The sequence below is a fragment of the Eublepharis macularius genome, chromosome 11 (assembly GCF_028583425.1).
Source record: "Eublepharis macularius isolate TG4126 chromosome 11, MPM_Emac_v1.0, whole genome shotgun sequence".
In the NCBI taxonomy this organism is placed as follows: Eukaryota; Metazoa; Chordata; class Lepidosauria; order Squamata; family Eublepharidae; genus Eublepharis; species Eublepharis macularius.
In genome coordinates this window covers 47,472,822-47,485,297 of record NC_072800.1, presented here as the reverse complement: position 1 = coordinate 47,485,297, position 12,476 = coordinate 47,472,822, and the positions used below count along the sequence as shown (strand labels likewise).

At 40.9% G+C, this 12,476-nt stretch overlaps 1 protein-coding gene across 1 annotated transcript in view; it reads left to right on the top strand.

Annotated features, from left to right (window-relative positions):
* CREB5 (cAMP responsive element binding protein 5) overlaps nt 1-12,476 on the top strand; it is a 287,271-nt gene that overhangs the window by 54,772 nt on the left and 220,023 nt on the right. Inside the window, exon 4 of the mRNA XM_054991606.1 lies at nt 6,029-6,122. Within this exon, the coding sequence (XP_054847581.1) occupies nt 6,029-6,122 (94 nt within the window). The remainder of the gene's footprint in view (nt 1-6,028; nt 6,123-12,476) is intronic.

Genomic DNA, 12,476 nt, shown 5'->3' with positions numbered 1-12,476 from the left:
TTTACAGTTCAGAAAGAATTGTAATTATGCTGGCCAATGATACTGTTCTCTCACAGGCATTGGGAGGCAAACCTTTTCTTGCCCACAGACAACCCGCCCAACCTTAAGCATCTTCTCACTTTCAACAATGCACTTCCCAACATGGATATTAACTCTAGGACCAGGGCCTTCAATAAACCACAATTCCCACTCTGTTCCTATATTCACTTTAACAACATAATCACCAAACTTAACAACACCAGCTATGCCATCTCAGGCTCATTCACCCTCCAGCATTATATATGCCATCATGTGTCAGTAATGCCTTTCAGCTCTTTATATTGGACAAACAGTTTGCATTGCTGACCTAAGGATAGCAGTTCTCAAGCAGAGAAACTTCAAAGGAAAATTACAATGCAAGATTGCTGAAATTGTATTTGTAAATTCAGAACAATAGACCCCCCCTTCCCAGTGACTTAATAGAAACAATGGATTCTTGTCTCGTCACTAGGGGTGTGCAAAGGCACACCGTTTCGGTATTCTTGTTTCGGTTATTGCTGAAACAAGAAACCGTTTCGGTAATCATTAATACCGAAATGGCAAGCCATTTCAGTATTCGCGATTCGGTAAACATTTTGGTATTTTGGCTTGTTTCAGTAATGCATTTCAATGGGAAAAAGCCTCCCCAGGCTTCCCTGAAGCCTGTGGGAGGCATTTTCCTACCGAATCAAGCCAAACTTGGTGGGGACCTTCCTCTAACTCCTCCCTAACAACCCCCCAAGTTTCAGACAGATTGGACTTTGGGGGGCCATGTTATGCCCCCCCAAACCAGGTCCCCCTATCCTCATCTAAAAAGAGAAAGGTTCTCGCTTGCTGCTGCTAATCTCTTATTTTGTGCTTACTGCTGCTGATCTTCATTATTTCCTATGGGGAAAAACGAAGAGGAAGCAGGCTTGTCTTGCCAGGGGTGGCATTTTGCATGCAAAATGCCCCCAACCCTCAGGGGCCCTTCTCCCACCTTTCCTCCCACCCCCCACCAAGGCTCAGCCTGCTCCCACTTGGGGGGCCTCCCAAAGTAGGTGCTCCCCCCCCCCTTTCTCCACTTTTTCCAGCTGGGAAATAACAGAGGCTTGTCTTGCCTCCCCCGGGGCAAGACAAGCCTGCTTCCTCTTTGGGGCAAGACAAGCCTGCTTCCTCTTCGTTTTTCCCCATAGGAAATACTGAAGATCAGCAGCAGCAAGCACAAAATAAGAGATTAGCAGCAGCAAGCGAGAACCTTTCTCTTTTTAGATGAGGATAGGGGGACCTGGTTTGGGGGGGCATAACATGGCCCCCCAAAGTCCAATCTGTCTGAAACTTGGGGGGTTGTTAGAGAGGAGTTAGAGGAAGGTCCCCACCAAGTTCGGCTTGATTCGGTAGGAAAATGCCTCCCCCAGGCTTCAGGGAAGCCTGGGGGAGGCTTTTTCCCATTGAAATGCATTACCGAAACAATCCGAAATACCGAAACAATTCGGTAATTGCTGTTTCATGATTACCAAAACATTTCAGTAATCATGAAACATTTTGGTAATACCAAAACAAACCGAAACAGGCATGTTTCGGGTTTTTTCCGGTAATCTGATTACCGAATTGCACACCCCTACTCATCACAGATGCTGATTTTCTGCTAATTACAGTATTATTATACCTTACACCCTTTCTTTAAATACCTCTCCCACTTTCTGGATGGATAAAACCCTACATACTTCTACTTCTAAATGTATCTGAAGACTCTCAAAAGCTCATACCCTGGAAGTTGGTCTTTAAGGTGCTACTGGACCTGAATCTTGCTCAGGTAGAGTGAAGTAAACATACTCAAATGGTGACTTTTAATGTCTAGGGAACTTTGGGCAGCCCAGGGTAGCTCGACAGATTTTTGGTTTTGCTATGGTGGCCAACTGTGGGGAAATTCCTGGATATCTGGAGTCAGTGCTTGAGGGCCAGAAGTTGGAGAGGGGAAGGAGCTCAGCTGGATGTGAGGTCACTCTAGGACTGAATTGCCTGGTGTCCCATTGTAGAAGGACACCTCTTGCCAGCAACTTTTGTTGCCTGCCACCTCTCTGAGCAGCGGTGGGAGAAAAAAATATTAAAATGTTGGAGACACATGGCATGACATCACCAACATGGAAAACCTGGAAGTGACATCACGTTACTCTAGGAATCACTGGAAACTCTATGCATCATCACTTCCAGGTTTTTTTAGAAGTGAAGTCATGACATATGTGACCCTGGTGTAGGGTTGCCTTGCTTGATCTCCCTGTGCATGCTCAACACACATGCATGCTCACAGCAGGCACAATGATGTCACTTTTGGAAGTGACATAATTGCACCCAGCAGCAGGCATGCTTCTGCACTTCACAGGGCATGCCTGCCACTAGGCGCAATAATGTCACTTAAGGAAGTAATTCATCGTGGTCCACAGGAACTTGTCCACTGCCCTCTGGCCTAGGAGGTTTTTGCCTCCCATGCCTATTCACCGGGCCTTTCCCCTGCATTGGCCAAGTGAGTGGTGGTGGAGGTCAGATGCTGGGAGCAGGGCATCCTCTGCCCTCACCAGGGGACTGGCAACCCTACCCTGGTGCCCCCCATGTTCCTGCCTCGAGCTTCTGCTGGTGGTCAGGTGCAGCCTACTCTAGGACTTCCTATGCTAGGATTTCCATTTCTCCTAGACGCTAATATATCATACAGTCTTTTCTCTAAAGGTGCCAATTCCTCTAGGAGAAATTATCACTAGCCTGGAGATCAGTTGTAATTCTGGATGAACTTCAGGTCTTATTTTGACCTTGTTATTTCTAGGTTGAGCAAAAATGAAAAGCAAATTCTATAAACAATCCTAGCTTATTAGAGCTAAGATTGTTCAAGCAGGTACAAGCTCAGTTCACTTCCTATTCATCAGTGGTGATCTGGCAGCCAATTAATCATCAGGCTGTTTGCAACCTGTTCATGTGTACTCACAGAACACTTGCAGCCATCTGAAGCCAACTCCCAGCTGATGGGAGCAGCTGGGAGTCAGCTTCTGTTCTCCTCCTGGGAAAATTTGCTCTGCACCTACCAAAAATATTTTTGAGGGAAGATCAGCTGGAAGTTGTGCTCTTTTGATCTGCCATACTGGGGTAATAATAATAACATTCGATTTATATACCACCCTGCAGGACAACTTAATGCCCACTCAGAGTGGTTTACAAAGTGTTATTATTACCCCCACAACAATCACCCAGTGAGGTGGGTGGGGCTGAGAGAGCTCCAGAGAACTGTGACTTGCCCAAGGTCACCCAGCTGGCTTCGTGGAGGAGTGGGGAATCAAACCCGGCTCTCCAGATTAGAGTCCCGTGCTCTTAACCACTACACCAAACTGGCTGTCAGTTTGGTAGGGGGGAATACAGTGATCAGAAGTCTAGCTGGAAAAGGGTAAACTGGAAGAGGAGGTTTGGCAGAAGATTTGCGTTGGCTCTGCATAATGTACAAAATAACTATAAAATATGACCTGTTGCTCAATAATATTATAAATTTAGAAATACTAATATGAGTAATACATTTATTCAGTGATAAGTGGTGTGAGATGCTTATATTTCATATCAGGGAATTGGACTTGGAAAACAGTATGGAGTTACTGGGAGTGTTCTCAAGAAACCTAGTGAAGACTGATATATGACGTCCTTTGATAAAATGTTTGAAATAATATTATTACCTCTCTTACTTTTATCTGCCCATCTACGGAATTGTTAGGATTTATAAAAGCATGATAGTCTACTGTACTATGTAAAATGATTAACTGAAACTCCATTTTCCATCAAAATGAACATTTAAATATTTCCAAAAGGGAAAAAAATGGATTAACTACTATGGTATGTTTTGTAGGTCTTTGTTATTCTGGAAATGCTAAATCTAAAGGGAATGTTTTTGTTGTATTTATGAAAATTTGAACATTAGAAAATGTATAGAACTGCTGATGTTATTGCCTTTCTTTCAAATAGCTGGTGCCCAAAGTGGTAATGCAAACTTTGGGAATGATACAATGCATAGAAGGTAGATTTCAAATTTATTTGGACATATAAGTGATTTGGAAAAGCATTATGATTAATTTAAGAAATATTTCCAGTTACAAGCTGCCATTACAATAATTTGTGTTGGTTTTAGAATATATCAAGTATATGTATAAAAAGGGGTGTGTGCAGAAGTTAGTTGGGAACTTGTTCACAACTTTTTGAATATTGGTAATGAGAGATTAAAAATAAGAGAAGATCCCCACATTAAAATAATGGCAATGAAAACAAAAAGTGTAGATCGATAAAATTACACCACTAAAACTCTGGGAAGGAGGAAGAATTTAATCAATTTAAGAATTAAGAATTTAATGTTATTTGGTGTTGGAGGAGTTTTTGCTTTTTAAATAATTTTTAGAATAAGGTGAAGTTATATGAACATTTAGGATAAGAAGCATTATCTGTTGTTTATAAGAAGATAATAAGTGGTACCCTTTTCTGTTTACCCTTTGGTAGATTTTAATTGAAGTATTTCAAATTTTTAATGATAGTTTAAATCATTTTTTTAGGTTGCTTACTTAGCTGTGTGCTGTGAATTGTGCTCCAGATTTGGACCAAAAAAAAACCCCTTAAAAAAGATTCTTCACATGGGCAGAATCTTATTTATGTCACTTTAGAATTTCTTGATGATTGATGTTTGATGTATAATAAATGCAAGCATGATAAGCTAGGCAAAGTTGTATTCTAAACCAGGTAAACCAGCATAATCATGAATGTATGAACTCACCCTTCAGTTCAGGATGGATCAGATTACATATATATATGATATGGTACATTCTCTCTTCTCAGCCAGGATTCTTATAGCAATCGCTATGTATATTTCTATATAGTGACCAATCCATTTCTATGGAGGCACATACCTGCATGTTCAAATTGTGGCAGCAGGCAGCTACAGCAGTTGAAGTGCATGAGCAAGTGAGTCAATGGGGTAAATTGTCTCCTTTTTGCTTAATCCTTGAGTTGATATTCAAGCTAGGATATGATTGTCAAAATATGTTAATAACACATTCTTGAAGATTGAATCCAACCATTCTGATTGCAAAGGCTGATTCCAAACTACATTGGTAATTTCCACCAATTTCCCCTTCTTACTCCTGCACTCCCATGTTTTCCCTCCCTATCCACCCCTCCTATCCACCAGGAGTAGCATTGTGTGAAGATCAGTGACTTGCTTGAGAAGGAGGAGCAAGAAAGTGTCATTCTGTGGACGTAGTTAGATCCAACCCTATGAGTAGAAGGGTTGTTGAATTGTTCAATCAACCAATCCACTCTCAATCAACAATCCACTACAACAGATTGCTTATGAGGACCAGCCCCACAGTGTGGAAAAAAAAATTGTTAATCCAGCAATAAAGAGAATTGAATAAGTACTGTTCAGTTTCACAAGCAGGGAAGGAAACTGATTTTAACTAGTCTGACAGATCATTATGTTAATTGTTTTTGAGAAATTTCCCAAAAGGCAATGACTATAAAACATGTATGCCGCATGTATCGGTTAAAAAGATTGTTTTTGATCATAGATATTAATAGCATTTTTTAAAAATCACAGTCAGGCCTAGTTCCCCACAGGCATATTTTATAAAACAGTAAGAATATCTACGGATGATTGTAAATAATTCATATGAGTTTGCATACCCATAAAAGTATAAAGGAAGACAATGTAGACAGGCATAATATAAGAACAAAATGTAAGAACAAAGCACTGGATACAAGAACAAAACAATAGGAAGGAAGGAGGAGATGCTCTTTCATGTGTTTTATTATCATCATTACAGAAAATAAGCTCCCTTCAATAATATATGAAGACTCCTTTATTCTTGCACATATCATTAGATTCTAACCCTTCCCACACCCTTTCTGTGTCATCTTAATGGCTGGAACAATTTCTTAAAGGGAAAAAAATTGTCCTTTGTCAGAAATATATTCCAGAACTGAATCCTTATTTTCTTTTGTGTTTGCCTGACAGCGTTTTCCAACAGAGGATCACCTGATGATTCACAGGCACAAACATGAAATGACTTTGAAGTTTCCTTCACTCAAAACGGATAACATGTTATCAGGTAAGAAGACAAGAGTAGGAAAGGCAAATCAGTTGCCAATTTTGATGTCAGAAGGATAAATGAAGCACTTACTGGTTATCCAAAGGTCTTCTCACAGAGCCGCACACCTCCCATGCTATTGCCAGTTCAACATTTTCCTCAGCGGGTAGGAAAACGGTAAGAGGGAAGTGGCCCTGTTTTGATAAGTATTGAAATGAATTTAGGAAGATAAAATAATTTGGCTCACCCCTGAATAAGCAGGTCTATAGGCTAAAGTATATGTTGTGCCTAGTATTGCCAACTGGCCTGGAGAAAATCGTCTTGTCTTTTTCATATAGACTTAATGTGTGGTAATGATCAGTTGAAACTGATGTGGCATGGAGTTAAATAACATCCTTTTAAGGCTATTAAAGGGACAGGACATTTTTCTCTAGGCCTGTTGACAACTTTATACATTGTGTGTTTTTGTTTGGTAAAATGCAAGCCCAAAGGCTACAACTAAAGCAGAAAACCAGCAAAAGGGAAACGTGATTCTTGATTGTGTCTCCTCCTGCTGCTGTTTTTCAAATAAAAATCACTGGATATATCTGCATCCCCCTCCTACAATATTTCTGCCTTTGGCCCCATCCAGAAAAAAGACAAACTCCTTCCTCCCCTCTTTTCTGCTTTCATTTCAGACTTTGTAACTGCACTTTGTCAAACAAGATGACAACATTAGCTGTCTCCATATCAAATCGCTTGACCTCCATTTTTGCCACACCAGAGAGAGAACATCTGGTACTTAAAACATAGGGTGATCCAATCAAAAATAAAAGGGGAATTTTAGAAACTTCATGTTTCCAAATGTCACAAGAATGTTTAATTCAACTAGGGCCTGGTGATGAAGGGCCCAAGTTCAGTCCTCAGCATCTGTAGCTTAAAATGGTACACTGGGAACAAATGTTGGGGAAGATCTTCTTCTCCATGAGATTTTGGAAAGCTGCTGCCAAGCACAGTAGACAATGCTGGGCTAGATGGTCGGACTTGGTGTAAGGAATGTGACTGATCTGGGGCAGACGAGTGATGGCTCCAATGGATAGTTTGTGGCTGAAATTCTGGGAGTGCACCTGTTACCATTCTGGTGGTCCTGCCCTGTCAAGGCTCTTTGGTGTATTATTTCTTCCATTACAAAGAAAAGGCTGTAAAGTGAGTGACACTTTGAGGCTAAGCTATTTGCATGACTGCTCCTTTCCCTATAAAGTCTAGGCAGTCTCCTTAGCCATTAATTGCAGACTGGGAAACTTTATGGCATGCTAAGCACAGTTATACCCTTCTAAAGCAGTTGACTTCTGTGGGTTTAGAAGGGTGTAACTTGGCTAGCGCACAGCTCCCCAACATCTCAATCCTCCTGCTGTTAACCTTTGCTTGCCTAGCTCCTTCTTTCCCAGAGCAAACCCTGAGCCAGAGAGGGTGGCTAGAGATGCTATACTGTCAAATCTGCTTCCAGCTGGACTCCCAAACCCAATAGTTAGTTTATGATCAGGAGTACCAGCTCCATGAGAACACCATGAGGAGGATGGTGAAGGTTCTTCTTTGGATCAAGAATGCATTCAGAAAGGGAATTGGTAGGGATGGGGTCTAACTTATAACAGCACGTCTGACAGCATGCTGCATAGTTACTGACCATTGCTTTAAAAAGCTAGCAGAGCAAGTAACTTGTAACCAGAACCAATTAAAATTAATGAAAGATTTGCTTTAATTTTTTATAATGTAGAGAGCATGTAAACTTTGAGCCATGTCACTGTTTTTTAAAAAAATCTTTGAGGGGATAATTTTGAAACACTTCAGGGGATAAGAGTTTTCTCAGATTCTGCTATACCGTCTGCCTTGCCAGAGGCAAATTGATACTCCACCCCTTGCATTGTAAAGGGAATACTTAATACTAGTTTTCTGGCCCTCCTGCTTGGGGCAGCATAATGAAGATGGTACTGATGCTTGACTTTCTCCTGGCCATCGGTAAGATAGGAGTAACACGTGGTTCATATTTTGCATGGGACTGACATCACTTCCTGAACCTGCATGGGTGGTGAGGACAATGAGTGTACTGTGGCTGAGGTGACAACCTTGAACGCATCCTTACTGTGGTACTATCTTTTGCTTGTTTTGTAGGGTTTTTTTCCTGAAATTTTCCTTTCAAAAAATTCAAAGTAGGGGAGAGTAGACGGAAAGTGTATGTTACAAGATTAGCTTTAGGGTGCTGATCTGGATTGCTCATAGCTTCTTCCAAGAGTATGGAAGTCCTTTGCTGTAAGCCCTTTGCTGTAAGTCCTTTGCCAAAAAGCCACAGGTGAACACACATCAGAAGGTAGAAGCATAATTGTGCGAAGTATAATGCATTTCTCCTGTAGGGTGCCGGTTTTATGCAATGCTTAATGAGGTACTTCCCATTTATTTGAAGAAATAAGTTTTACTTTTTAAAAATAAGAGCTGCTTACTTACAAAGCTGCAGGATGCAAAATCTGGTATACTGTTGATCACCCACTGCTGGTGGCTGCAGCGTCCCTCTCCACAGTATTATCATGATGCCAAAAGCTATACCTGCCCCAATTAACTGCTGCACAAGCCAAAGGAACATTTTGCACAAAATATTGTACAGCTTACCAGTGTGGCAATTTCAAAATACAAGTTAAACTTTTTAAAAACTCATTTTCCCCCAAATTTTCCTTTTAACATATTACTTTGAAGTATACCTTTTTTTAAAAAACCCATCATGTTAACAATGTAAAGGCAATAATGATGTTTCATGTTGCTCGACTCAATATTTTTATATCTTTATGCAAAAAAACTACGTATGTCAGTTCAGTTAAGGGTTTTGCAATTTGCTCAGCTCCTAATCAAGTGGAGACACAAACACAGTTTATATGTTCACTTGCTCTTTCACTGGTTTTGACGACTTCTGTTGGAAATAGGAGTGAGGCCAGAGGGTAGGGTTGCCAGCTCCAGGTTGGGAAATTCCTGGAGATTTTGGGGTGGAGCTTGAACAGGGTTTGGGGAGGAGAGGGACCTCAGGAGGTACAATGGCATAGAGTCCAACCTCCAAAGTAGGCATTTTCTCCAGGGAAACTAATCTTTGTGGCCTGGAAATCAGTTGTAATTTTGGGAGATTTCCAGCTGCCATCTGGCTGGCAACCCTACCAGAAAGTGCAATTCTGTGGAAATTGAACATATGTTCCATTTGCACTGTATACCGTTCTAAGCTCATTGAAGTCAGTGCGCTTGTAGAAGGATTTCTACTTAGGATGACACTGTTAGCAGCTAGAACACTGTTCCAGCAGTGTGTGAACGCACATCGAGAGGTAGTGAAAATAAGGAATGTGCTTCCTCCTAGTATTAACCATGCTGAACCAGTGTCTCAGACATCCCTGTGGCAGTATATTTAGGGAACAAAGCTAGTTTGCCACCCTCCCAATCTAACAGTAGATTAGTCAGCCTGTAATTTAGGATGCACTCATTTTCATAACCTTCATTTTAACAATTAGTTTTTCCTCAGACAGAGAAATACTGAAAAGCAGCTGTTTCATCACCCACCTAACCCCTCAGGAAATCTGAATTCCTTAAAGTTATATGGTTTATTCTTAGATTTCATAATGAAGTATAGAAGTGATATATGAGAGGGTGAGGCTTTCTCCTTTAGACATACTTTCCTTTTAGACATTCATCTCATCTCTCTCCCCCTCCCCATTTTTGGCAAAGTTTTTCATGTCATCTGCATCTGCAAAGAATCACAGCAGCAGTTGCCCCTTAGCAAATCCAGGTGCAAAATTCTTAAACTCCAGCAGTTAAATTCCACAGCCCCCCCCCCCCCCCCCCGATCTTTCTCCATACATGAGAAATAGTAATACTAAAGAGTATTTTTTCAATAATACTTGTTGAGTGAAGATCAGCTACTTTCCAAAAACTCCATGAAGAGCAATTTCAGTGAGCATTCAGAAAATCTGTGTCTTTATCTAACGGTGGTAAACAGGAACATGTTTCCACAAGAATATGTGGCTCTTTCCTTATCACGAAGTCATAAGTCACAATGTATGCATATACGACATGGCTTCCCCTCATCTTGTGTTTCATCACTTCTCTCTCCAGTAGATGTCAAGAACATGGAAAGGGGCTATTTGCAATATGGCGCAGTAAATCAGAACTAGTGGCATATAACTTGTCTATGACATATTTTTTGTTGTTGCTTAAAAACAGCAAGGCTGTAAATTGAATCACAAAACTGTCAAGGGGGGTGGTTTATTTGTATCTTTTCTCTTGTGGTACAGAAAGCAACTGGGGTAATTTGTAGGGGAATGGTTGGATAAATGGAAAAGTTTAACAAAGTCTAATTTCTTGCAGAAAACAATTTTCCAATAAAGTCTATGGCTTCCATAATTGTACTTTGTCAAACAAACATCCCTTTTCAAGAACAAGCTACCCGTGACTCTCCAACTATACCTGACTTGAGTATCTTGTGTAGTGTGGCTCTCAGGTGGTGAATATTTGATAGAAACATTGTCACCAGGACAGTGATGAGTTATCACTGGGAAGCGTTTTATGCAGGGCTTTTGGGGGGGGGAAAGAGGTGGTGGAACTCAGTGGGTTGCCCTTGGAGAAAACGGTCACATGGCTGGTGGCCCCGCCCCCTGATCTCCAGACAGAGGGGAGTTTAGATTGCCTTCCGCGCCGCTCAGTGGAAAGCAATCTAAACTCCCCTCTGTCTGGAGATCAGGGGGCGGGGCCACCAGCCATGTGACCTTTTTCAAGAGGTTCTGGAACTCTGTTCCTCCACGTTCCCCCTGAAAAAAAGCCCTGGTTCTATGGCAGCAACCCTATTTTGAGAATAAGTGTAACATGCGCTCTGTCTTCAAATATTCCCAGAAATAGGGAGTGTACTAGTGGTAAGATGAGTGAAGGCAGTTTATACTATCAAATAATAACATAAGTCAATAATTATGTGTGAATGATGACAAGAGTGTCTTAATTTGAGTACGTGAATTAACAAATCATCGGTTTCTCTATTTGTAATTAGAGACACATATCAAAGAGGCAGGCTACACATTATATTTGCCACAGTGCTGGTACCCAAAATGGTTTGCCCTGAGTTAAAGCAGCTCTTTGCTTCATTGATACATTTAGGACAATGGGAAAAGAACTGTGCCTCAGCAGCAGAGCATCTTAAATGCAGAAGGTCCTAGGGTTAACCCTTGGCATTTCCAGTTTAAAGGACCTGGCAGTTGGGATGTGAAAGAAATCATTCTGAACCCCTTGAGAGCTTCTGACACAGTAGACAGTACAGATCTTGACAGACCATGGTCTGACTCAGTATATGGTAGCTTCATTTGTAATACTAGTCAGCAACTTATTTTCAACAGAGTCACATGTAACCTAGCAAGAACCAGCAATGCTAACTTCACCCACTGACACATGACCTGAGGGAAAGGCAAAGTGGTCTTTAACCCCTTCTCCCATGTTGTGAACAGTATCAGAGGCTTTGGCAGTGCCTTGTCTTAAGGAATCTCAGCTGCTCTCTATTATTTCCCTGTGTCTTGGCTTGTGCTAAGAGCAAGCAGCTGATTTGTCAAAGATAGAGGAAGCTCAGCCAGAACCTGTCTTGTTGTTCATGCTGTGGAGAGGGGTTTAAAGAGCCATTGCTTTTGTTTAGAAGAAAGTGGCTGAGGGCCTAACAGTGTGTGTGCATGTGTGTTAGGGCTTTAAGGAATTTAGGACTTGGCATCAGAGGCAGTGCTGAGTACCATATGAGAGCCCCTCCACCCTCCTCAAATGTCTCCAGCTGCCTATCTGGAAAGTGCTAAATAGATTAGGAACATCATTTCATAAGTTTTCTTGCCAATACAAACATATAAGAAGATGCCTCCCATCCGCATGGGAGCCATTATCCAGCGGAGGAGCCATGCCACAAGGGAGTTGCTTTCTGTTTGGTGGGATTCCCTATGATAACCACAACATGTAGCATATCTTTAGCTTTAAAAAAAACTTTTAATTTTAATTTTCCAATATAATAATGTAATCATAATGTTATTTAACACTAACAGTAACCTTGTTTACAATATTAGTGAAGGGTACTAAAAATACATGATGATTAATAAAATACAAAATCAATATATTTCTTTGGTAAGGAAATATCCATTGAAGCATAATTTGAAGTATAATCAAAAAATGAAACCACTTTTCCAAACAGCTTGATTGGGATGTTGAGGTTTCCATTACTGCTATTTGTGATGAAATTTTATCCATTACAACCAAATCCCAAACCTTATATAGCCATTGTTTTATTGAGGGTATTTTTTCAGACTTCCAGTATTGGGCTAACTTAAATTTGGCTGCTACCAGCAATAATGA